The following is a 27,156-nucleotide window of genomic DNA, read 5'->3' on the forward strand; positions in this document are numbered from 1 at the left end:
TGGCCATGAAGAGTAAGGATGAGACCAGTGACACAGACAGTGGGATCATAGTGCAGTCAGGTGAGTCACTCATAGGGGAATTCCTGCTTGTATTAATGTAGCACCTACATAGTCTCCTGGGTTTGGGCCTATGTCAACAAGTTTAAGCAAGACTGATTGTTCTGTTGGGGTCTGCCTTCTGCCCCAGGCCAGTGAGCTGCCCCAGACTGAGGTCAGCAGATTAGGCTGGTAACTGTCATTGCAGCTGCTGGAGAATTGTGGACATTCAGATAAAAGCACAGCTGGGGGAAGGGAAAGCTGCCTCATTAATGATGGCAGGCTCCACACTGGCTGTGCTTCAGTACCACTTCCTTCCATGTTTACTATGATGCAGTCCAAACTGTTAATGTAGAGGGCATTCAGGATCCCACAGTAAGAATGTGATCTTGTACAGGCACATAAATCAGATGGCATTGAAAAGTGGTAGGGATGTAAATCAGATGGCATTGAAAAGTGGTAGGAATGTTTAGGGTACATCTACTTTTATGTTTGTTGGGGAACAACATGAGAACTTGTATCGCACATGTAATGGGAATTTTGTGCCTCCGAGACGCATACCAATGTTTTTCTGTTTGCAATTACAGCATGTGTGGAAAAACAGTTTTTCTGTCCACAAACTGCCTAACTGAGCCACTGTTGACTCCCTTGTAAAAATCATGTTATTTATGTGACTTGACACAAATTTCACAATACAGCCAATACCAGCTCTGTGGGGTGGTTTGAGGATCCAAAAACAGCGGTGGTGGTGGTGGTGGTGGGGAGGCTACAGCTACTTTTTTCTGTGTGCCCTGGTTGCATAAGGCAAAGGGCTGGTGTGCATTTGGGAGGCACAAACTTCCATTGCATAGTGATACGAAGTCCTTGTGGTGTTCCCTAACAAACACAAAGACTTTGTAAAGTATAGATGTCTTGTTCCCCATCTTGCAATACAACTGGGAATCCATTGGAAAAGAACTCATAAAGTAACCATTAGATAGCCTTGAAATATTGGTAGGATTTTGGAATGAGGAATTAGTCCCTTATTGCCATGAGAAGGTGACCTCTGGGGAGAATATTTCACTACAGGCCAAGGGCAGTTTCATATGTGACATTCTTCCTTCATGACTGCTGTCTGATCCTTGTACTTACTTAGTAATCTATAAACTTTTACAGAGTCTTTTTTCTGATTTAAAAAATGTTCAAAGTGTTGAACAGAACACTTGTGGCAAACAATTGGATCACACTTCAAATGGAACAATACATGTGCTTGTACCTACAATGAGATTCTTTCTGTGTAGGAAAAGGTCACATCTAAAACACCCCTCAGTAGTTTTAAACCATCTGGGTATGTGGACCTGGGATAAGGTCAGGCCACATTGATCCTTTTCTCAGAGGCTGCTTTGTTCTCCAGTTTTGTGTCCATTCACAAGCACAGTATGGGGTCCTCAATTCATAGAAGCTTCAAGCAAGAGATGGGTAGGGATGATCAAGGTAGGGGAAATTGCTGATGAGATTGCACTGCTGAAGTCTGCATGAAGTTTGGATCCTCCTGTGCCTGCTTTCCAAGGTACAACATGCTTCTTGGCCTGCCTTTTGATCAAAGCATCAGTGGAAGGTTGCAAAGAGCAACCGAAGTGTGATTTGGTAGGACTGTGGACTGTTCAAGTGACAACAGCCATCTGGACTAGACCCTTGTTTAGGAAGGAAAAGCTGGTACCAGCTGCACTTGAACCTTTACACATAAACCAAAGAATATTGTCACTAGGCAGTTACGTACAGAGAAAAATCCTTATGGGTGCTCAACTTTCAGCATCCACTTTATACTCTTTTCTGCTACCCCAGATGCTTATTTCAATATCTTGGGAACTACTTCCACACAGGAACTACTCCCACTTCAACAATCATATATCTAGTAGTCATCCCCTCCCCGAGACACATGCAGACCAGACATTCTGCAAGGGGTGCCACCCAGGCTTATGTATCAGTTTCTGCAAACCTGGGGCGAAATATCAAGATCTTGCAAGACTACCTCACAAGCCCATGGCTGCCATTTTGGACAACCTAGTCAATTAGGGCCAATCTGGATGTCATGCCATCCTCGTCATGGCCACCTTGAGGATGCTGCTGCATTTTAAAAGTTATTTTAATATGTTGTGAGGACCTAATCCTGATTGGCCCACAGCACAGGAGGCTGAGGCACTCTTCCCCCTGTGCCTTATCATTGAAACACTCCCCCCCCACACACAGCTGTTTCAGCACTTAAAAAGGCAGAGGGAAGCAAGATATGGCATTTTTAAATCACTTTAAAATGGTGGGAGCATCTGTGTGACATCTACACGGACTCTGTCATGTCTGATTTGGCCCTTAGTGAACATGGGGGGTGACTGAATGCATGTGATCCCTGGAAGAACACCCCTGCTAATACCTTTTAAGTGAGAGCAAAAATCTTTGGGGAATTCTGGCTTATGGCTAACAAAGATCAAAGCTTGTCTCTCCTTTTGTCCTGCCCAGCCTGTGGGCAGAATAGCAGATCTGTTTGCTTAAGTTTTCTAATAAACCTAACAACCAGGAATATTACTGTCAAGTCTCCACTTTATCTGATCTGTGATGACCTTGAGCTGCTTGCAGATTATGAAATGGGAGCTAAAAAAGTTCCCTGGTGCTGTGTGCATTCCACACCATACCTGATGAGCTGTCAGGTCAGCCTCTCCTTTGAAGTTCCACGTTATTTTTTCCTGATAACCATTAGTGACATTGGTCTTTAAGATACAGGTTTGCAACACCTGCAGCTGGCTCCAGAAAGTTGCCAAAGGGCAGCCCTGTCTGACTCGCTAAGCATTGCTCCTTCCTGTCCAGAGCAACTGATTGACAAGTCATTCTGTGCCTCTCTTGCCTCCTTCAGGACCAGACAGCCCTGTGTCTCCAATGAAGGACCTGACCCAGGCTATGAGGAAGCAGCAGAGAGTGCTGGAGGAGCGGCTGGAGGCTTGTGTGCAAGAACTGAAAAAGCTGTGTTTGCGTGAGGCGGTAAGGCCTAAGAAAGCCACAGAGCTCACATGCCTGCTGGATGGAGGGGAGAGGAAAAGACTGTTAAAGAAAAGAAATGAATTCTTGAGGGCTGGAGTGAGGAAAGAAGAGCAGAAGGGGGCCATGTCATCTGAAGGAAATGGGAGGGACTTCCCATAAAAATCAAGATGGCTTCTAGGCTTGAAATCAACATAACAGAGTGGTGGACCTAGTAAAAAATAATTGGGGGCAAAGTCATTTTTGGGGGTATCTGGAGTACTTGCTTCGTGTCTGGCTGGGCTAGCATAATTCAACAAATAGTTTAGTAAAACAATCCAGGTGGCTCAATTGAATCAACCTGACACCATGCTACAAAGCCCCCCTCCCCTTGAATTCCCTTGTGAATCTGATGGGGGAACTTTTTTCCTAACCTGAAATAAGGCGGTGTTAGATCTGAATGTGGAAACTCTTTCAATTAGCTTCTTTACTCAAAGGAAAAGTTCTGGACCCTCTGGCCCAAATCTCCTTCATCAAACCAACCACTATTCGTTCTGAGAACATGAAGAATAATTTAATTGGAGGGGCCAGATAAAATGCTTTAGGTTGTCAGAGATTCTTTAGGTTGGTCCTACATTGCGCAGGAGATTGGACTAGATCAGGGTTGTTGAACTCATTTGTTATGAGGGCCGGATCTGACATAAATGAGACCTTGTTGGGATGGGCCATGTGTGTCATAAAATGTAATGCCAGGTAGCGAAGATATAAACTTTATAAAGGACACAAAAAGATTTTTTTTACTTAAAATAAAAACATGCTTAAAACATTAGCTCTGTAAGCTGCAAACCTACTTTTGATTTATTGACATTCACCACAGAAATCTCATGCTCAGAGTTCTGAATCTGACCGAGGTTGAAACATGAAATGGCTGAGTGATTAAGAGAGTCTGGCGAAGCAAGTTATGATGCAGCAGCAGCAGCAGCAGAACTGGAAGCAGGAGATGGCCAGTTCCACTGCAGGCCTGATGAAAGCCCTCCGGGGGCCTGATCCGGTCCCCGGGCTGCATGTTTGACACCTCTGGACTAGATGGTCCATATGGCCCCTTCCAACTCTATGATTCTATAACTATCCAGCCTGAGCCTCTGGGACATTGCAGGATATAAGCCCAAATAAGGATGTTGCTTATCCTACCCTGAATGCCAGAGCTATAATTGTTTTCATAGCTATTTTAGAGAGGCTATTCAACTCAGTAAAATTGCTTTAACAGAATTCCTCCTCTGGGACAGCCTAAGGCTACCTCTTCACTTGCCTGGTCACCACTTTGCAAGAGACAGTGAAATAAGGCTGGAGTGAACTTAGCCTCTGGCGTTTTGTGTGTCATTTAGCATGTCATATAACATTGACAGGATAACTCAGGCCATTCAGCAAAATACCAATCCCATCAGCACTGGATATTTTGAAAGTTGTCCTGAAGGTTTGTGTTGGGGCAATATAGAAGACTATAAATACAAATAAAAAATAAAATAGTTGGAGAAGCTCTTTTAAATAAATGGATGCCCTTGCATATCCTCGTCAGCACTGGAAATGGAATCCTGCTCTTACTTTTCCTTAGGAGCTGACAGGAATGCTTCCCTCCGAGTATCCTCTGAAAGCAGGAGAGAAGCCCCCGAAGGTCCGTCGTCGAATTGGGGCTGCTTTCAAATTGGATGAGAAGGCTATCCTCTCAAGAGGAGCGGTAAGGAATGTCAGGGAGCAAGGTTATGCATGGCTCTGACAGTAACTTATCAACATTTCAGGCAGAAGTTCTACTTAACAGGATGCCTTTTAATCTGTACAGCAAATCAGATCTCCAGTGGCCAATCAGAAGCCCTGCTAGGAAAAAGCCACACCTAGCTCCTCCTACTTTCTGAAAACACTTGACAGGCACCAGGAAACAGCTGCCATGTTGAAGACCCCTGGTTTAGAGCATATGAGCAGAAAAGAAGTTTTCAGGTCTCCTAAATTTATTTACTGGGTTGTTTGAAATCTGCTGCACGAGTCTCAGAACCTGTCCTTAGCTACAGCTGGCCTTTACAGGAGGGCTTTGTCCAGTATTTGAATACAGAGCTCTATAGAGTGGAAGGTGCTCAGTGTGTGTCAGCCAGATAGAGGAATTTTGTGGAGAAATTTGTAGAACAGTGAAAGTGCTATGGGCAGGTAAGAATTCACTGTCTTGGACTAAGAAAAAGGACTGGCTAATCTGTGTGACCGCCTAAAGACCATCTGCAAAGAATTGCTATAATAGCTGAGGAGTCCAATGATTCCATCCCAGAAGAAATGCATAAAACCATTCAAGAATGACATAATTAATACACTGCAGCCCGGGAAGCTGCTCTCTTGCATAGGCATTTCATCCACAGCCATGCTGCATCATTGCTGTTGTGGTCTGCAGTAGCCAAGGCATAGTGAGATTGAAGAGTGTGTGCATCTGAATTTTGGGGGCCTGTATAATATTAATGATGAATGCTATGGATATGCTTGCACACTGGCACTCCCTAAGAGTTAGCCCGTAATGCCTTGGCAGCTATGAAAGCCTGTTCTGCACTTCACAGTTTGTAGCCTGCATAAAGACCTCTAGGCACTGGTGCAGGCTGGAAATGTCATTGTCAATGCCCCCCCCCTTCACTAGAAACTTTTGTGCCAATATGGCATCATCGCTATATCCTGGAGTTCAACTGGGGTAGATTGGGAGAGGAATTCTACAGAGCCCATTTGATGTCTTGCTCTGCACAGCTGCTTGAATAGGACCCCCAAACCTGTTCTGCTTGAGGTAGAAATTAGTGGCAGATGTAAAGACAACTTTTGCTGCTGAAACAGGAATTTCTCAGATGGGAAGGAGGAGAGTGTGTCTTGTTCCTCATGCTAGACCAGTGCTATGTTGGAAATCATGGCTGACACTATGAGGGGCAAAATCACTCTGCCCCAAGGGCAAAAACATCTGTCATGGCTTCTTTACTCCCTAAATCAACTTAATAATCACGAGGCTGTCCTACCAGGGAATAGACCGGTGTCTTCTGAAACTAAAAACAAGAGTCTTTATAACCGAAGCCATAAAGCCATGGAACCTGATGAGCTATGCTGTAAAAGATTTCTGCATGCCAAGTGGTGTGGGTGGGGATGCATCTTGCTCCCTAGTCAGGGAATTTATACACCCTTGTAATTTTCCACTGGTAGGTTTTGAAGTTAGTCTACATGGAGTTGTACCTTTTTTAAACAGGTAGCCCATCTTTCTAGAGGATTTTAAAACATTTAGCCCAGCCCCTTTTTGCAACTAGTTTTAACTAATCCAAAATAAAAAAGAAAAGATGCAACTTGTACCCGGGGGTGAGTAAACGGTGAATTCCCATGGAAGATCAGCAGTTGTCAGCACCAAGAAAGCTTGGGGGGGTTGATGGAGATGGCTCGGGTTTTAAGCTCTGTGGAAAAAGCCTGTGGATGCTTCAGGCCCCGAGCAAGCAAAGAGGGAAAGACTTCAGTTCCATCAAAGGTGTGGCCTCCATTGCCTCTTGGATTATGCAAGTTCTCTCTCTCTCTCACTCTCTCTGTGCTGAGGTCTGTTTGAATAATTACCTTAGTGGGAGGTGGCCAGGGTGTGGTGCAGTGTTTCTTATTCTTTCTGTCTGTGCCCATGGTGGGTGGTACAGGGTGTGGGTGCTAAGCGGAACTGTGCTTTTGCTGACCGTGGCTTCTCTCTCACACACACGATTCTAATCTTGGAAAGCTGTTTCCTTAGCCTTCATCTCATAGATTTGTTGCTTACTACTCTGGGGAGAAGCCCTTTGCCCTTCCCACCCCCTAGGAAGCCATTATATGGGGAAGCAGAAGACATCTTCACTTCATCTCAGGACAGCCTCTCCCTGGGCTTTGCAGATAGCTGGGAACTGAGCCCAGGTCACCAGCATCTTGTGGCGCATCAGAAAAAGCAAACACCCTTTTAACGGTGAATTAGTTAAATCCAGAATAAGTATCGTCTCTGTCTCAGGTCTAAGAAATCACTGACCTGGATTAAAATTCCCATCATCAGCATGTTTTGAAAGAATGGAGAACCCATCTTATATAGTCATTTAATCATCCTGACTATGAACACAGATGGAAGACTGAATTTGTTAAGGAAGGGGGATCTAATCTGTCTATTTGAGTGTGCATTTCTAGTTCACGCTTTTGGTGCAGGTCTAAAAAGCTGTAGTATTGCAGGGACTGGACACTGTGTCAAACCCCACCCCAGGATTTTTGCTTGTGATATCACTAGTGAGGAGCAGGACACACTTCCCTCCTGTGCCAGCACTATTTTATTGTTCTATTCTTATGTAACTTCTGGGGGCTGACACCCATTCTGTACTGCAACAGTAAACTACGGGAAACACATTTGTGCCCCCCTCCCCAGTTTTTAGCAACCAGGTAGACTTCATTTTTCTATTGCCCCCAAATTATGGGAACCGTTTTGTTCCTTCTTATGTTGTCTGCTTCAACACGAAAACGTCTAGCCTGCATGTAAATATAACAACAAAATATGGCAAATGTTTTCCCTGCCCAGCCATCACAATAAAGGCTATTGTGCATGATTCAGAAAAACTGCCTCACCCGACATTCCTTAAAACCTGTAGTGCAGTTGTGACGTGGTTCTCTGCGAGCCCTCAGTTGAACTCACGAATGTATGCACTGTCTGTAAGGAGAAGGTGATAATAATTATCAGTTATAATCTAAACTGTGAAAGGGATCTCTGATTTAATGGGATAGTGTTGAAGGTAAGAGGCAGTGCTGTTGGCCTTGAATTCTGTCTCTTTGAATCTCAGAATTATCTTTTAAGATGCTGAGTCATTCTAAAACTGCCTAGTTTGGAACAAATATTTGACTTTTCCACAGGATCCAGTGAGCACACTGGAAAGAGATCTGGCTCTGCAGCTGCAGATTGCTGAGGCTGCACGGTGCCTCTCCCGGGAAGAGAATCTCACCAAGCAAGTCCGGAAGCGCCGAAAAAGTGCTGTGTTGAAGGAAGAAAAAAAGCTGAAGGACTTAGAGCAAGCCCTCAACGAATACCACCTGGCAGCCCGGCATTTGACACCGCTAAGGGCCAGCGCCCCAGTTTTAGAAGGTAAGCTAGGTCCATCCAGGGATATCATTCTGTTGGGTCAGATTCTTGGCCTGAAGGACACTGAAACACCTTGGAGTAGGTTCAAAACGCAAGGCTTTAAGAAGCAGGTTGAGCAACTGGGCTCATTTTGTATTGAAGGCAGATGTCTTAATTACAGTGTATACAGGGGAGGATGGTGAGATTGTTCTATATGGACATTGTAGTGTAGGACAAAATTAAAAAATGGCCTAAAACTGGAGTACATATAATGAAGAGGGTTTTTTAATTATTCAAAATTGTCAGGAAATGGGACAGAGGTTACCTAATCCCTCAAAGTCATAAGTAGGTCAGATGAACTTCTGATGGGCCTAGTTTATTTGGAGATCATCCCAATTCAAGGCAGGAAGCTGACCATATACGGCTTTTTTTGTGTCCTAATAATCTACAAACAGCAATTTTCTGTACATGCTTGCCAAAGAGAGCTTAAGAAGGAACAGGGAGAGCCGGCTGGAGGATGATACATGTAGAGACCTGCACTGGATGACGCAAAACCCTGTAGCATAAGATTAACCCTTAGGAAGTAGGCAGTTTTGGATCCTTTTTCAGCTGACATTGCTTCCTTCTTTACCAGGTCACCTTCTCTTCTTCACTCGGAGAGCAGTGGCATGCATCTCGATCTAGTCTAGGTATTCCACTAAGGAAGTGCCTGTGTTAAGAACTCATCTACATGAGTTGATGAGTAGCTCACTGCATTCACAGGAGGTGCACGCCCTAGTGTACAGCCTGACCCATTCCACCTTTGCCATAGTGATGAACAGATCTATGTAAGTTGTTCAAGAGGTCTGCTGAATGGGCTCACCAGGGAATCACTACCCCTAAACCTCCACAAGCATGCATATTACCTTGGGTGAGCAGTAAAATCAACTCAGTGACCAGCAGCTACAACCCAGCACAGAATTAAGCACATTTAAACTAAAATGAATTTGCTTAAAGTTGCTTAATGTTGTGTTGAATTATGGCCATCTTGTTTTATTTGTGTTACATGGGAAGAGTGATTTTTCATTTTTAAGTATTTTGTATTCAGTATTTCGGTGTGGGAAGAAGCTGCCCTAAATGCAAGTCCTGTTAGTCAGATTATTAGTCATCTGCTGCATCTGGAATCAGATCTTTAAGGGGTGTACAGTGAAATCCTTAAACAATGTGGTCTTAGTCTCCTGGAATTATCAAGACTAAATCATCTTTTCTTGGCTGATATGCTTAGTAGGATTTATGAATACGTCTGACCATAGATCATAACATTGGTCCATCTGGTTCAATCTTATATGTAGCTCTTCATATTTTTCCACAATACCCAGGTTTCCCCTAGCATTTGCTGCTTTAAATTCTTTAATATGAGAAGCCAGGGATGGAATTTGGAAGCTTCTGCATGCAATGTCTATGCCTGACCACAGAGCCATGGCCCTTCTGCAGACACTTATTAATGAGCATCTCAGGGTTCTAATTATTGCTTGAATATCTGGATGTTAAATGAAGTCTGTGTTTGTTGTCTTCCTCAGGGTTTGGTGCCTCTGATGAGAGTTCCCTGTCAGATGTTGCCCTAGTAGAAGAAGGTAAGCTAGTTAACTTGTGCTTTCAACACCGTCATCACCTTATTGCTATGCCTTCCCTTAGATTTGAAGATAACCTTTGGGCAGTGGATTTCAGCTTTTCCTACTGAGAGGTTTTCTTACTTATGCTGGAGACCACCTTGAAACTTTAGCATTCTCTGTGACACATTTGGAATTTAATAAAGTGTTATGAGTGACTCTCCTTTCCCTGCAGGCCAACAGCACTCCTGAGAACAGCCTTTGTAACCTTATGGAACAAGGGCAGATTCCCTGGCTGTAAAATCACAAGCCTAGTTTCATAGTTCCAAATGAGAGTGGTTTAGCTTGCCTACCCTGTAGAGCAGCTCAGTGCATCTGATTAAGACGGAAGTATATTTTCATGGTGCTGTGAGAAAGATGCCTGCTTGTTTTCAATATGAAACAACAAGCCAAAGGGGGAATGGCCTTGCCAAAATTTACTTGCAGTCTTACAAGGGCTGGGATCCACTGTGGGGCCTTCATATTTCAAGGTTATTTAGAAGGAAACACGGTTGGCACATCAACCAGTAATATCCTGTGGGCAGCCTACAAATCCACGTGGATAATGCTGTATGCACACATATGTGCTTTTTCTCACACAAGCATATGGAATTTTTAAAAGTTTGTGTTTGGGTTAGTTCCTGTTATCTAATTCATATTAAGAACTTGGCCATAGTACATAACCAAGTTTGGGAGCAGGATTAATGGATTTCTCTAAATTACCAAAAGACTCAGGAGGAAGGTTGAGAGTGGCTGACATAGCAGTCTGTTTGTCCTTCGCCCATGAAAACCTGCTGCAGTTTAGCATCCTGTCTCCTAAGGAGCCTTCTCCCGACACGCGGCTCTTTCTGTGGTGGAAGAGCCACCTCGGCTGGAGGAAAGCTCCTTAGGCTAGAGGAACTCACTGCGGCCTATCTGTTGAGATGGTTAGAGAGCGCAGGTGTGGCAGCTGAATAGTGAAGAGAACTGTGAGATTAAAACATTTGAAATAAGCAGTACCTTCCCAGTGCTAGTGTTTGCAAACTGTAATGGTTTTCTCTTGTTAAGGACCCCAGGTGCTGAACTCTCACCCTCCATCAAAGCTGACGTCCTCAGCTCATCTCCAACCTTTACATGGTTCTTCAGCTCAGCCTTCTCCTGCTAGCTCGTCAGAAGGACAAATCCACTACCAGCCCACAGAACTGGAATGTGCACCCATCCAGCACAGCCCCTGGAAGGAGACTAGTCTGGATAAGCCTTACGAGAAGACCAAGAAACCTTCTGAGCCTAGCAGCGTACCAAGGTCAAAGCAGTTTGCTAGTCCAGCTCCCTCTTCTCTTGGTCCAGCTCCTCTTCTTAGAATATGTCTGTCTGAGGCGGGAAGGAATGCTCATATAACCTGTACTCCAGCAATATCAAGGCTAGTGTAATATGCCAGTTGACTTCAAACTGTCTGCTGACTGCAAGTCACTGGCACAAACTTCATCTCAACACTGAGTTTTAGTCTCCTCTGGTCTATAATATGAGGATAACAAATACCAGTCTTCTTTATAGGGATGCTGTAAAATTTGAGGTAAAGTCTATGCTGGCTTTAAGCACTTAACCAAAGTATTAAGTATTATTGCTGATTTATCCCAGTGATAACAAATGAAAACTTGCTTTGTGGGTTCCTATTCTTGGCAGCACTCTTTTGTTTCTGAAGTCTCGTCTCTGTGCCCCGTTTTGGCCCTCCATAGTAACAGGTTGGCCACTATGCGAGAAAGGATGCTGGACTAGATTGACCACTGGTCTGATCCAGCAGGGCCTGTGTTGTGTCTGTAGGTGAAATTAATCTAGACTAATGAACAAATTAAGTGATTAAGCTAATAAATATATTTTCACATTAGTAAATGAACCTAGATTAATTAATATGGAATAATGCAGGACTTTTGTTGTGTCTGTAGGTGAAATTAATCTAGATTAATGAATGAATGAAGTAATTAATCAGTTAAATATATTTTCACATGAGTAAATGTACCTATATTAATTAATATGGAATAGTGCGCTAATAAAGGGAAATGAAGGGATGAGCACATAGCTGTGCCTTTCAGCAAGAGATCAAACTAGATGACCTTTTGCTCCCTTTGAACTCAGTGATTCTTTGAGAGGCCTTTTGGCTCAGTCAGAATAGCTGCCTTTGTGGGCATACTTGAGTCTTTCCCCTTACTCTTTTTGCCTCTCATGGCTGATGGGAAGGGAAATCAGCGCCCCCTAACCAGTCTCTCTTATTACTTGGCTTCTAGTAAAAGCTGGTGGCTGTTCTGGCATCTTCTCACTTGTTGCTGCCTTGTGTTTCCTAACAGTAGTCCAGGCCTGATACCCCAGCCAGCACCCAGCTCGATGGCTCAGAGGATAGCCGAGCCCCCTTTGTGCCACTTTGTTCCTGGAAGGAAGACAGAAGTCAGGAGACAGTCAGGTTCTAGTGCCCCACCTACACCAGAGTTCCTGGGAAGGAGAGGGCAATCCCAGGCCATAAGGTACAGTACAGCCATGAAGTGAATGGGTGTATTCAGCGAAAGCAGCACATACATGCAACTGTGATAATCTGCATAATGTACACAGGTGGTAGGGTCGGGTTTTTCTTTTTTGGAGAATTTAGGGTACTGGTGCAAAACCTGGATCTAGCAAAAACAAAAAAAACAGCAGAAGACCCCCCCCCCAAAGAGGGTTGCCAGCTTCCTCGTGGAGGTGGGGGTTGCCTGCCGCTAGGCCCCCCTACCAGGGGACTTACCAGGAGAGAGAGAGGAAGGCCCAGGTGATGTTGCAGGCGATGTGGCAACGTCACTTCCGATGCAGACAGGAAGAGATGTCATCACACAGGCAACACTTTGGTATTTGGGCAAAAACTCAATGGTAGAAGCTGGGACGTTGCAGCTTGATGACATCACTTCTTGTGGCTCATCTTCACGTCACCTGGGCCTTACTCTTTCTCTCTCCTGGTAAATTCCTCCTCCATCCCCCGCCGGTTGCCAGGAGGGACCTGGCAACTGTATCCCAAAGTAACCACCTTTGGCTGAGTTACTGGCAAGAAAGATCAAAGCCTGGATTGAATATCAAACATTTCTGTTGCTTGATTTCACACAGCCATCTCTGAAAACTGCAGACAGCCCAGAGACAACTAAATGTTGTGACTGAGCAAGAGTCTGAACTTAGCTGTACCCACTCACTCCACACTGGTTTGTTACAACAGAGCCTGCCAGGGGCTTCTCCTGTTTTTGCTGCCTCTACCAACTGGTGGCTTGTGTTTGGCATTGTGGGTCATTGTGGGCCTGTTTTAGTGGATGAGAGTGGCACTGGTGGCAGATTGGAAGGGGGGGATATGAATGTTGTTCTTGGTGCTATCCGTTTTTTAAAAAATCTGGGTTGGGGCATTGCTCAATGGGAAATCCTTTAGGTTTTTTTCTGTCTGCTCGGTTGAAGTTTACCAGTGACACTATTTAAACCTACTTCTAACCCACATACAACTCTTACCAGCATTGCCTATTATATTTATGTTCCCACAGTTTCACGTATGAAACTGCCAATTACGTATTCATTAAATACTGTTACAGTTCTAAGATCACATAGCCTATTTGATTTTGTCAAGTAGGTTTTGGCTGACTGACTTGAAGTTCAAGATCTGTGACACATTTTCAGAAGGAAAAGTCTTAATTTTAAAAAACAAGCAAACCCACAAAAGTTTCCTTTAACTGTGCCTCTTAATGATTTGGGTGTCAAATTGGATAGGAAGTTACTGGTTTTACTGAAGAAGATGTAGTTTGTTCAGAAATAAATTGATTTGGAAACTCTGAAATTCATGCACGGTATTCCAGCTGGCCCTATTTAGCTTAACTGGGTTTTGGGAAGACAGTGCCTTAATTCTGTTCTATGAGAGAGCCAGGAGCACGTGTCTTGTGGAGTTTAACTTGATCCTTCTGGCCCATAGGATGTGTTCATCCCGGGAAGGTTTGGAATCCCGCGGAAGAAGCGCACTGCCAAGGCGGCGTCCAACCTACTACACTGTCACTGTTCCTGATTACTGCTTCTCGACACCCAAACCCAACCCAGCCATCAAACCCACCTATCACTCCGCTTCAGAAGACAGCAATTCTGATGTCTCCAGCATCTCCTATACAACATCGGCTGGCAGCAGCAGCCCTGACATCTCTTTCCTGAAGCCCATACCCCCAGCACCCACGGAGGATCCTTTGCAGCCATTCCAGAGCCAGGTCTGCAAGGGACATGAAGCAGAATACCACTCTCAGTGTCCTCAGAAGCTGCTGTCGCTGCCAGGCTACTTCTCTGCCATGGAGTATGCATCTGAGTGTCTTTTGCCTGCTGGGAGGGAGCCCTGCTACGGCCGGCCATCCTTTCTCTCTGCCAGCTCTGCCCACTTTGCCTACAAGGAAGAAGCGGTGCCATTGAGATTCCACAGGTCAATTGTTTCTCAAAGCAGGGTGGTGCGTACCCCTTCCCTGAAGGACTGCCTCCCTTGCCCTTCCACAGGCACTCGGGCATTGTCCAAGTCAGCCGTGACAGAAGAGCTAAAATCATGGCATGAACGGACCCGCCTACGCAATGCACGGCCACATTCACTGGACCGGCAAGGTGCTTTCCGCATGCGCAGTGGGCCAGGTAGAGAGTTGCGCACTACGTGTTCCATGGGACAGCAAACACAGGTAAGGGCTGCCAGACTGCACTGGGAGAGGGGAGCCAGTTTGTTCATTTCTGTCTTTGCCCTGCCCTGGAGTTCTAGCTACTTGTAATTTAGTACTGGTTGGATAAGAAGCTAATGTGCCAGACATATCTGTAGAATCCCTTTTGCCACAAGCAATTTATGAGCCCAGCCATACAACTGCAAGAGGCTTTGAGGAGATGGATTATCTGGGCTCAAAAGAAACAGAAAAATGAACTCTGTCTGAGACTTTGCTTGTGCATGGAAAAATGGAACAGGAAGGCTTTAAACTGAATTTCATTACCGTGCCACTGCATTGGCTGCCTATAGCGCATGAGTCTCTGAGGCGGGATTCATGTCACGGCTGAGCTGGTGGTTCTTCTTTTGATTTCTTTAGCCCATCATGGTTTGCTCCTCTTGGCATTCTGGTCATCTTCCTTGTTCTGCTAGCTTTGCAGAACCCTGCCAAGGATCCACCCCATTGTGAGTGGGTGGGGGCAGAACTGACCTCTGCTCCTGGTCACAGATACCCATCAACCGCTCTGCTACAAGCAGCGGGCCACCATGGGCTCAAGAGGCTGATGCTATAGGCTGATGTTTTTTCTCACAGAAGTGTGCATCCTTGGATGCTGCTGGAGCAGTAGAGAGAGGAACACAGGGCTGCTTTGCTTTCCAGTATTCATTTGGTCATTGACTTAACTGGACAGCAGAATGTGCTTCTCAGATATGAACACCTGTCCATTCCTTTTTCTTTTTTTTTGGAGCCCCCCGTAGGGGATTTTTTAATTTGCATTTCTAAAAACTACATACTAATAAACTAGAACGAAAATAGGGGAGGGTAACTACTCACTATGGGATAAAGTAAAAAACCCCCCACTAAAAACCCAAAAGATTGGGTCATACATACTGCTTATCAAAACTGGCTTTTAGCTTCTTATTCAATAACAATATATTCGCTGTGGTCATCTCACAATTATTTTTAGCTTATATAATAACATAAATCACCTCTAGTTTTGACCTATTTTAAAACGGATTATAAGAATTAATTACTAAAGTATATAGAGCTTTCAAAGTGTAATAACATCTCATTTTTTCTTGTCCTTATGTTTTCTCAAATGGTAGCTTGTCTTCGGGGCAGCTGCCCCTAACTTAGAGTCCGGATCTTCATCTGATTCTGTCGCTGCTCCTTCTTCTTCACTTTGATTGGTGCTATCTTCTTTCTCCGTTTTTTTTTTCTCCTGGTGGGCGACTGTGTAGATGCAGAAATTCTTGTGCCTTTTCAACAGAGTCAATTTTTTCTTTCTTGTCCATAAATTTGATCATCCATCTGTAGGGAATGTTTTTCTTTTATAGGAATAGTACTGGGTCTGTGTATTTCCTCCTCCTCCTCATTTCAAATGGTATGTCCTTTAACACTTTTATTTCTTTGTCTTTGAATTTCAAGGTAGATTCACTTGTTGCTTTGAGAATTTGGTCTCTCACTTGTCTTCTCGAGAATCTTACAATCACTTCCCCTGGCAGATTATTTTTTCTTGTAAATTCTGGATAAGATCTATAGACCATATCTATTTCACTTTGTAATATGTCTGCTTTTGGCAGATGCCAAAGGGCCCAATACATCACACGTAATCTGTTTCAGATTCTCAGTCATCTTCAGGAACACCTTGAAACCTTAAGACATAGCTTGCTCTCTCCATTTGTAGCTGTAACAGTTGAGACTCTTCCATCAAATTCTTTTTTTCCATCACTTGCAGTTTCCCCCCCCCCAATTTTTTGGTGCTGGCATCCACGTCTTCTTTTTCACTTTTTCTGGTTTTTTTGGCTATTTCAGCCAATTGCAGTTGCTGTGCATCGAATTTGCCATGCAATGCTGTTATTTGCTCCAGCAGGGGTCGCAATGCTTCCGTTAGCATCTTTTGTAACTCTTCAGTTGTGTCTTGTCTAGGGGCAGGACTCGCTGGTCCAGCAGGTCTGACAGGAAGTTTTGATTCTTTGTGGATGCCATTTTTAGAGATTGTTTACTTTTTGAAAAAGTTATCACAGTCTCTGATACTCCTTAATACGCTTGGTAAGTTCTTAAATACTTGTTAATTCAGTCTGTCTTGCTTCAATCGTTTACTCCCCTTATCGCTGTAGCTTAAAGTCGCTTAGCCTTTCTTATCGGGGGAGAGTCCCCCCCCCTCGCTTTTAATGGGAGATTTCTGGCTTAAATTTTCAGTGGTTCTTGCTTTAACTCAAACTCACAGTTCAACATTGATTCCACTTTTCATTTAATTTCGCTCGACCACCAAGCGCTTGTTCCGGTGTGCGATTCTTTTTCCCATACGGGACACTCCGCAGCGAGACCTTCGGGGCATGGAGGAGCCCCCCTTCTCCGGCTGGGTTGCTGGTGGAAGAGCTCAGTCTAGCGCCCCATAGCTAGGAACCCATTGCAAGGGCTCCAGGGGTGGTGCGGACAATCGTGCCCCCTCCCATCCACGGGCTCTGGCTACCGTCTCCCGGAGGTCCATGGGAAAGTGGCAGCCATGGTGAACGCCAAAACCAGAAGTCCCTACACCTGTCCATTCCTAAATATCCCTTTCCTGGCTTGGAATTTTTCTACATTAAAAAACCCAAGTAAAGTGTTTAAGGGAGCAAGCCTAAGCAGGTCTACTCAAAAGTAATTACCATTTTATTCAGTGGCTCTTACTCCCAAAGAAAATTTTCTTAGGGTTGCAGCACCGGGTGTTTTCCACATGAGGACTGGCTTGAATGGATTCCTCTGTTGCTGCTGGAGAGCCAGTTTGGTGTTGTGGTTAAGTGCGTGGACTCTAATCTGGGAGAACTGGGTTTGATTCCCCACTCCTCCACTTGCACCTGCTGGATGACCTTGGGCAAGCCGTAGTTCTGATAAGAGCTGTTCTTGAAAAAAGAGCAGTTTCTGTCAAGAGCTCTCTCAGCCCCACCTACCTCACAGGGTGTCTGTTGTGGGGAGGGGAAGAGAAAGGAGTTTGTAAGCTGCTCTGAGACTCCTTTGGGTAGTGAAGGGCGGGGTATAAATCCAATCTCCTCTTCTTCTTGCTACAGCCTAGCAACAGCAGGGCTTCCACATGGTAAGTTTCCCTGCATTCTCCTTGCCTCAGTTCCTCAGCTGCAGCAGCCATTCCCCCACAGCACAAGCATGGGTTTTTTCATTTTTTAAAAGCAATCAGCAATAAAATATCATTATTGCATTATAGTTAATCTGTCTGGCAGGTTCTCTGAAGTTCCAGGTTCAGTAAAAAAAAAGTCATTAGCTTCTTCCATTGCAAAAATATAAAGAGAAAAGCATATATTTGCACAGAAAGGAACAAAGACCTGCTTTAAAAAAATGAAAGGTGGGATTTCAGAGAACCTAATATGCAGATTACTACATAATAAGAATATTCAATTGGTTGCGGGGAAATGGAAAAATGGTAGTGATGTGAGCAGGATTGAGAAGATCAGGACCTTCCTGTCCACTTGGATGCCATCCAGGCTTTGCTGTGATCTTTCCCAAAACTTTACTACAGTCCCGGTCACACGGAGAATTTGCCTCGGGAGAGGCATGACTGCCTGGCGGATTAAACGGGCGTGATCATATGGAAACATATGGGAAGCATCGCTCGCCTGTCCCCAGCACATAGCTTACCGCCAAAGATCCGGAGTTAAAAAGTACCGCCCACAAGCTACTAGCAAATGGTTTGCCACGGGCTGCAGACGGACTGTCTCCGTCTGATCGCCCCAGCGTGCTTCTTTTGCCCCATTGAAGCATCGCAAGAACCATGTGCCGACGAAAACAACGCGGTTTGCCGCCGTCACGTCTACTTGCGTTGCAGCGGCTCAAATTGTGACGGCGCTAATAGCCACGCCTCCTCCCCGCGTTATCTGGCCCGTGTGACCAGGGCCTACAAAGCAAGTTTGGAAAATATTCAAGAAAGATGTGGGGAAGTACTATGATGATGTGGGAAAGCAGGATAAACCCCCCACTTTCCAAACCCAGGTCAAACAACCCATGTGTAAGTGACCTGAGGACCCAGCCAGGAAGTCCCTGGTTTAGTTCTCATGCATGCTACCACCTCCTTAGGTAACACCTTTGGCAAGCCACTGCGTCCTGATCCTCAGCGGCCTCAACACATACAGACCGTTATGGGGCTCTGCTAGGCTTGCAGTAATATATGTGACACAATTCAAACATTCTAAAGTGCTGCATAATATTGCTTATTGTGTAGTGTGTGGGATTTCCGGGGACCTGCCTCGAGGAGATGTTCAGGGCATGCACAGGGTTGCTAGCTACATTCTCCCTTGAACTTACACATTTGTCATCAAACTAGCTCAGTCCTAGGGACTTATGGAGTAACTAGTGCTGAGCCAAAAAAGATGGGGAGTACTTTGGTAAATATTTCCACCACCTGCAAAAGCTCCACTCTTTCAGTGATGGAGAAGGTTCAGTGTTTGCACATCGTCTTCCTGTTAGCTTCAGAAAAATCCACACTCACTAAAGTCCTCCAGCTTCTTAGTAAGCCCTTGGTTGTGCGCTTGCTAGGCAGGGCCTAATGTACTGTGGCTGTTATATGGCAGATACATCTGCTGCTTTCTGCTCTTTTGTCCTGCAGGTTTATAGGAGGGCACTGCATTCTGGGAAATTTATGTACTATCTAACCTACCTTGGGAAGCACTCTCAGCAAAAGGAGATGCCTGTCATGGAGAGCACTGGTCTTGGCTTAGAAAATTAGGACCTCTGTCATGCATGCAAGAGTTGCACAACATACAAAATTCTCTCCTCCCTGGGCAGCTCCCTTGCCTGCAGCACAGGGCAGAGGCCCACACCATGCCCTTTGATTCCTCCCTTCCTGTTCAATGCTTGCTTCCCTTCATTTGAAAACAGAACAGTGAATTGTTAATCAAGCAGTTCTCTACTGCATTAGGAAGTAGCTGCCGGAGCAAAAGAGATTTTCCACTGTACTGCACATGGAACACATGTGTTTACTTAACCCATCTTCTGATAAACGATCATGCCATCCAACTTGATAATTCCTGGCAATGCTCATCAAAGTCCCTTATTGGGGTACATGCTTATTGTTAGGAGGCCTGGTCTTTGGAGGGAGGGGCCAGGACATTCAATACATGACTGTGTCAACCTTCTTTAAGCTCTGTGTTCCCCCTTTATAAGATACATGGAGAAAAGGGAATTTTCTTACCTAACCCAGGGGAGCCATAAGGATAATTTGTTCCTGGACTGAACTTGTTGTTTTGTAAGTGCTGGACCTTTGGGCATGCATGGACAGGGGACATGTGAACAATGGGAAAAAGCTCTCAGCCTTTAGCTACATAGTTAAGAATATCAAAATTATTATTGTATCATCAGCATGCATGATGCTTTACAGAATACAAGAAGTTGAGTCTTTGTCCTGAAATTTCACATAAGGGATCACAAAGAGGTAGAGGTGGGGGTAAGCAGGAGAGGAATATTGCAGATGGGTAGCCTTGTGACTCTTCAGTGACAGAACAAAACAGTATCCAGGAGTCATTCAGAGACTAAGAAAGGCCCCGGCCATACGTGGCCGGAAAACGCGGGGGGGGGGGGGGGGAGGCGTGGCTATTTGTGCCGTCGCATTCAGATCTGCCGTTATGCGATCAGACGTGATGGTGGCGCACCGGGGTTTTGTCCTTCGGCACGCGCTGCAAAGAGGACAGCCGGAGGGAATAAACGCGCGCCGGCGCAATCACACCGAACGAGTCCGTCTGCAGCCCATGGCAAACTATTTGCTAGTAGATCTTTGCAGGTACTTTTTAACTGCGCATCTTTGGCGTCACGCCACGGGTTGGCCATGGGTGCACTACGCTTCCCAGATGTTGCAGTGTGATTGCGCCCTGAAAATCTGCCCAGCATTCATGCCTTTTGCGCAGCAAATTCTCCGTGTGACCGGGGCCAAAGTTTATTCCAGCATAAATTTTTATGAGTCAGAGCTCACTTCATCACATGCACAAAGGCAGGTGAATTTATATTAAAGGCTGAAAACCACAGAAAGGTGGGAGCAAGTGGGTGGGTGGAGAAGAAGTGCTACAAAGAGAAGCCATTTTAAAACAAGATCCAGTCCAGTGAGAGTGGGTGAGGACCACGCCTGACTGTAGATGGATAGGCAAAGTGGGATTAACATAAAATCTGATCTAGGAAGGTACAAGATGAAACATGAAAAGCTGATCCAATAAGAAAGGTATAGAGATATAGTTGAACTAATTAATATATGTAGGGGTGGGAATATGCAAGATATTCTTACTATAGTGAGCGAGGACCCAGTGGGGGGGGAGAATAGTTTTGTAGGAGAATAGTGAATTTTAGCAGAATGCCCTGGCAGTATACAAGTATGGTTGGGTAGAGAGACAGTTCCAGGCATAAGAGGCACACAGTGAAAACGTGGTAGTGTTGTTTGAGGGTGCCCTTCAGAGGTCTGAGAGCTGGAGGAGTGAAGGTAAAGAGCAAGGCTCTATTGGGATGTGAGAGTGGAGTAATCAGAGGGGAGGGGAAGAGAGCTTGGAAACCAAATTGTCAAGGGTTTTGGGAAAAGAGAAGGTTGAGATAGCAGGAGAAAACCTCATGCCCCAGGAGTTTGGAGAAGGGAAACAGGGTGTTAGTTAGAGATGAAGGAAGAATCAAGTCATGGCTTTTGGGAGTGGTGGAAAAAGAGATGCATTTGTTCTGTTCTGGCTCCTCCTCTGCTGTATTCAATGGACTGACATCTGGTGGAGAGGAGAGATAATAATGTGGGAGATGCCAAACTAGTCCAAATAGGATTGTGGATGACTGTGGAGGGGTTGAACAGTGTCAACAGAATAGTCATCCTATCAAGTGAAATGGGAAAAGGGAAAAGATTGAACAAGGTGTAGAAACAGAAGTTGAAGGGGAAATGGGAGAGAGTGGTACAGAGATTAGAGCAGATAATTTTACCACTGCAGGAGGGAGTTAAGATGAGGAAAGCCTTAGTAGGACTTCAGAGGTGAAGAAGGATTCCTGAGGATTCCTAGAGCTGGTGTTGATGAAGGAGGTGGATGAGAGAGAGGCAGAGAGAGGTGTAAAGTACCTGCTTAGCCTGGTGGATGGTAGACAAGAAGGAAGAAACAATGAATGTATAATGAACAAAATTAGCCAGCCCTTTTGTTCTTCTCCAGGTGCATTCAGCTACATGAGAACATGAATAGAGATTTTGAAAAAGAGAGCAAGCTGGTGCTGGGGATAAATGATTCACTGGGGGATTGGATTCATGAGTTGAGAATGGGGATTAGTTGAAGGCAGACGTACAGACCTAAGGGGTGAGCAGAAGGGAGAAGTGGGTGCAGAACGTCTGAGAAGGTCCTGGAATCCAGAAGGAGCAGGTGTGGGGAAGGTGAATTAAGTGTGATGAGATAAGGTGATGGTCATTCAGAAGGCATTCAGAGAAGTCAGAGACCGAGTAGTTCTTGGTGAAGACAAGATCAAGAGTGCCTCAGGCAGTGTTCAGGGAAGTCAGTCCAGAGGAACCAAAATGCTGCTGGGTCAAAGGGAGGATCATCATGGATGCTGAACTTACTACTGAGTAAAGCAAAACTGCTATCAGAGAGGAAGAAGAGGCATCAAGGTCAAAAATAACAGTAGACTGAGATCTGGAGGGGTAATCTACAACTGCAGCACAGAGCTGCAGAGGGAAATAGATCTGGACAGAATGAACTTTAAAGACAATAAAGCAGTAGGATGGAGATGTGGGCACAAGCTGGGACTGGCAGACTTTGGGTGAGAAGAAGGAAGCCAGAATCATCACCATGGACATCAGGGTGATGTGTGGCAGAAGGAGATCTCTCAAAGAGAGAACAGCAACAGTTGCAGTCTTGGGGTATGCCAGGTAAGGAGAAGTACCTTGGGGAGTTTGAGAGAGATAAAGACCATAACATTTACCTAGGCACAGGAGATCTCTTCCACAGTTCAACAGATGGTGCATTCTTTTTACTCTTTTCAAGGCAAGTCTAAGCATAATATAATAGCCCTGGGCAGAAATCTGACAGCATTTTAAACACCTTTAACTGAGTAGCAGTGAATGGAAAGAGCAGAGGAGATTCTACTGGAAATTTTTACTTTTGTGTAGCTTAACAGAGGTAGTGTAATCAATTCTATCACTAAACATGTAGGTTGTCACATTTTCCAACAACAAAATGGCAGATAGTACTCTAGCAAGTAGTTCTTACCCTTTCTTAATGTGGGAAATAATTTTTAATGGTAGCAGAGTCACTACTGTAGAGCTGTGCTGTTGCAGAAGATTAATTAAAGGCTGTCTCTTGAACCCTGCAGGTTCCTCGTGTGCATATTCTGAAGCGCTCTCCCGAAGGAGCCCCTGTACAGGTCTACGTGCCGGAGAATGGGGAAATCATTACTCAGGTCTAGAAAGTTACTTACTTCTCACAGAATCAGGCATCGTCAGCAGGCTGACTGTCTACTTGAAGGTGAGGAGGTCGTCCCAAGTGAAATCTTGGCATGCTCTTTGACCTGCTGTTCCTTCCTGTTACTTGAATAGAAGATTTAAGATCTATGCTGGAAGCTACAGGAGATGACTACTCAGCCTTTTCCTTTTGTTTGTGTGCTGAGCTCACACAGTAGACTTGTCTTGGACAGTTGTGTTCCTTTAGCTGAGGACTAGGTGGAATACACAAGGCAGCAAGAACCAACTGCACTAATATTTGTTTGTCTGACTATTTATTCATCCATTTGCTACAGTGGAAACGTCTTAGGAGAGCAACATCAGCTCAAAGAATTTCAGATGGCTGCTAGGAAAGGAATCAAGCCTGACCATGTGGCTTGACTCTCCTCTGTGGAAGTGGGATGCATGTGCTTTCCCAAATGCTCAGCTGTGCCCACGTCTCTTCTATTCTTACGTCAAGCTATGTGTTGGCTGCCAGGAGATCAGGCCACACCAAAGAAACTGGTAGGTCTTCTTGAGTGTAAGTTACACTCTTACCAGTGTGCCAATTGATAAGGTACTTTCATTCAAAACGTCTGCCATCTGTTTGATTCTATATCTGAATCACAGGTGCCCTATTTTCAGTTTTATTGGAAATTTCTACTAAAAAATGGCGCCATTTCATGGGTGAAATCTTGCTCTTTTTGTATGTATCTAACCCTCATTATTTAATGGAAGGGGGAAGAGTTTTTCCATTTCCAAACTAAGTCACTGTATTTAGTAATCTCCTCTTCTTGCTTACCAGACAACTAGTTATCTTACAACTTACAAAATGTCCATTGTTCTCTTGAGTTGTAATGAGAAAACAGCTGCTATATACCAACTTTGGATGCCAGGATGGGCATGCTGCTCACACAGGAAAGTGCCCAGATCTGTTAACACAATAGAGACCAAGTTTTCACAGGATCACGTTTGTAATTTTTCTGACCACCCTAATTATTTGTCTTACTACAGAGGATGGACATTTCCTGCAGAAATCTTCCTTGGTCCAAGCAATTTAAATCACACCCTTGCTGCAACCTTGGGGTGGGTGGGTGGGTGGGCATTTTCTGGTGTTCTCATAGAAGATGAGTTGGATTTATACCCTGCCCTTCACTCGGAGTCTTAGAGTGGCTTACAATCTCCTTCCCTTCCTCTCCCCTCAACAGACACCCTGTAAGGTAGGTGGGGCTGAGAGAGCTCTGAGAGAACTGCTCTTGAGAGAACAGCTCTGAGAACTGTGACTGACTCAAGATCACCCAGCTGGCTTCATGTGGAGGAGTGGGGAATCAAATCCAGTTCTCCAGATTAGAGTCCGGTGCTCTTAACCACTACACCACACTGGCTGTCATAGTATTTCTGAGTTTAGATAGCAGGTTAGGGTTGCCAGCTTTTTTTGTGACAGGTGTACCATTCATTTAACCGCTGCATGACCAGCAGAAACTCTATTGTGAAACTTCTGTTACATCTGCGTTGTGCTAAAAGTTTCACCCATGGTCTAGTAAAGTTCATACAGCTGCACAGGAGCCTAGCCATTTGACTGGATGAAGCTCCTCCTGTCTAAGGAAGTTCCCTTCATTTCTGTTGAAGAAAGAGCCACATACACCAGAGGAATCTCCACAGGCTGCAGGAAGGTTTCACAATTTTCTCAGTGGAGTGGTGGGATACAGCTCACTGCACTGTAGTGGCTTAAGAGACCAAAGTACTAATCAGTCTGAGGACTCTGAATTGAGACTATCCAAAGTTAACCTTTTAGATGCTTTTCAGCTCAGTGAGAATACTATAGTGTGTCTAGATTTTGACCTGCCCCATCCTCTCTGAACCCACTTTTCCCAATCTTCCGTTGTGGTAATCTGTCATTTGAGCAACTTCACCACCTTCAGTGTGGTAGAGCGACTCTGTGCTTTAGCCCCGGCCCCTCTCCCACCGAGTCACGCACTGTCATTCAGGGCCAGCCTGTCACCAGAGCTGTGCATATGCTGTGCCTTGAAGATCAAAATTCCACTCACAATAGCCCTAATTCTGTGCCCAGAAAGCTGAATTCTACAGCTTGTGCACATTAATTCTGCAAGTTAAAACAAATATGGGTAATTCCTATTTCACTAGTTATGTAAAGGAGCAAAAGGGTTATGGAAGACACTGAAGTTCCCCTCCCTATTGAACACCATGTTCTGTCTTTCCTCTGGCTTCTCTAATTTCAACAGGTATTGCCCACACACAAATAGCTTGCCTCCATAAACTTAGGAACTTGGCTCTTCCAACAATAAAAAGGGATTCTCAGGATAATGTACTGTGTTTGTGGAATGCAGTCACAGAATGACTTCCCTCCTGTGCTGCTCCTCATTGCCTTCTGTTGCAATGCTATTCTAGGCAGCCTGTTGTCTTTAACCTTTGTTCCTGTTTGTGTGATAGAATAGGGATGCTAAATCACTAATTATGGTACCATAATGACTGAGTATGTGCAGTATCTGCAGAACACACAATGTTCTTGAGATTAACTTATTTGTTTAAGTTTTGCCACTGGCGATCCTGTGTCCTTGTTTGTAACAGTTGGTCTGGACTTACCTCTAAACAGCATTAAATGTATTTTAACATTTTATCTTAAATGGAGTGAATTATTTGAGTTTTTGTGATCTGTTCCTTCATAGCTCTGCTATAATTTCTATTATGGTAACCAATGCTCCCTCTAAGCTGTGGAGTCTTGTGAGCAAAAATTCTGCTTTGTGAGTTACTGGCATTAAAGTTGTGAGCGAGTGATTTGGCTACTGCATAAATTAGTTTGCTCTGGAGCCATCCTTCCTGAGCTAAGACAAAAATGTGTGAGCTGGAGGCTAAAAAACTGTGAGCTAGCTCACACTAACTCAGCTTAGAGGGAACACTGATGGTAACTATCACAGTCAGTGTTATGTCACTGGCCCCAAGTGCTCAAGTTCAAGGACAGATTTAGGACTGCTACCTTCCGCTGACATATCTAAAGTCCTCCAGGCACTTTACCAGCAACACTGAAATACCTGAGCATTCACAAAAGCAAAGCAAGGACAGATGGGGCAAAATTAGCTGATGTGGAAGAGACTGGCTCCTCCCAGTGTATCTGCAGGCAAAAGCTTAGAATCAAACATTCTAGCTCCTACAAGGTTGGACTTTGTAGCCACCAGATGATTTCTTCCAAACCATCAAAGAGTGATTAACACATTGAATTCACTGCCACAGGAGGTGGAGGCGGCTACAAGCATGGACAGCTTCAAGTGGGAATTAGATAAGCATATGGAGCAGAAGTCCATCAGTGGCTATTAGCCACAATGTATAGATAGGGACTCTCGGTCTGGGGCAAGGGATGCTCTGTATTCTTGGTGCTTGGGGGGGTGGTCAATAGTGGGAGAGCTTCTAGTGTCCTGGCCCCACTGCTGGACCTCCTGATGGCACCTGGTATTTTTGGCCACTGTGTGACAGAGAGTTGGACTGGATGGGCCATTGGCCTGATCCAACATTGGCTTCCCTATGTTCTTATCCAATACTACATTAAAAAGATCAGTCATTAGAAAACACCAACAACCATCAGATCATTTCAAGGCAGTAACTTGAATTATTAAGTAGGACCAGTAGTAGGCTACTTGTTGCCCAAAGAAGTCTGACAACAGATTTATCATAATTGCTACTTACAAACTTAAGGCACTATATAAACATCTTAGGGGGCCTGTCATGCAACAGCAGGAAAAGATCAAGCTCCAAGTATTGTGTCACATTTTATTCACCCCCTTCCTTCAAGGTGGTGAACATGTTTCTCCCCCATTTTTATTTTATCCTCACACAACCCAGTTAGTTAGATTGAGAGACTTGACTAGCCCAAAGGCACCCAGTGAGCTTCATGGCTGAGAAGATTTTAACCCAGGTCTCCTCTAACTACACCACCACACTGGCTGTCCTCCTTTGCAAGGTGCACAAAACTAGGTTACATATGAATGAAATATGTGCAGAAGGGTGAGGGGGGCACAGTGAAAGAACGATAATTGGGGTTTCAGCAAAACAAACAAACATCAGACTAGATCTGCTGCACCTCAGATATTGAACTGAGGATAAATTTGGTGTAATAAGGAACTGGAGACAAAATTCAGTCTTACGTAACCTGCAGAAACCATTCCTTACCAGCAAAAGTTACTCCTATCTACTTTTCTTTTACCAGCAGTTTTCCTGTCATACCAAAATTCCGCTCCTTTAATCAAATTTCCCCATCTTTCTTTTCATTCTTCTGAAAGAGCTTCCAATTCT

The 27,156-nt window shown here is 44.7% G+C and overlaps 1 protein-coding gene across 1 annotated transcript; it reads left to right on the plus strand.

Annotated features, from left to right (window-relative positions):
• Positions 1–22,906, plus strand: LOC107110970 (chromosome unknown open reading frame, human C1orf106). The gene is made up of 9 exons (XM_015411832.1): positions 1–60; positions 2,921–3,045; positions 4,634–4,756; positions 7,924–8,152; positions 9,688–9,741; positions 10,804–11,038; positions 12,078–12,251; positions 13,700–14,432; positions 22,746–22,906. Exons 1-9 carry the CDS (start codon positions 6–8, stop codon positions 22,836–22,838), a joined length of 1,821 nt encoding a protein of 606 aa, XP_015267318.1. The 5' UTR covers positions 1–5; the 3' UTR covers positions 22,839–22,906.
• The last annotated feature ends 4,250 nt before the right edge of the window (positions 22,907–27,156 follow it).

Source organism: Gekko japonicus, unplaced genomic scaffold (genome assembly GCF_001447785.1).
Source record: "Gekko japonicus isolate JY-2015 unplaced genomic scaffold, Gekko_japonicus_V1.1 scaffold309, whole genome shotgun sequence".
In the NCBI taxonomy this organism is placed as follows: Eukaryota; Metazoa; Chordata; class Lepidosauria; order Squamata; family Gekkonidae; genus Gekko; species Gekko japonicus.

What these genes read in the sequence shown, in the direction of transcription:
- LOC107110970 (XM_015411832.1), top strand. Translation starts at nt 6, where the DNA reads ATGAAGAGTAAGGATGAGACCAGTGACACAGACAGTGGGATCATAGTG. An exon ending in CTATCCTCTCAAGAGGAGCG is followed by an intron (nt 4,757 to 7,923) that starts GTAAGGAATGTC and finishes ACTTTTCCACAG; the next exon opens with GATCCAGTGAGCACACTGGA. An exon ending in TGTTGCCCTAGTAGAAGAAG is followed by an intron (nt 9,742 to 10,803) that starts GTAAGCTAGTTA and finishes TCTCTTGTTAAG; the next exon opens with GACCCCAGGTGCTGAACTCT.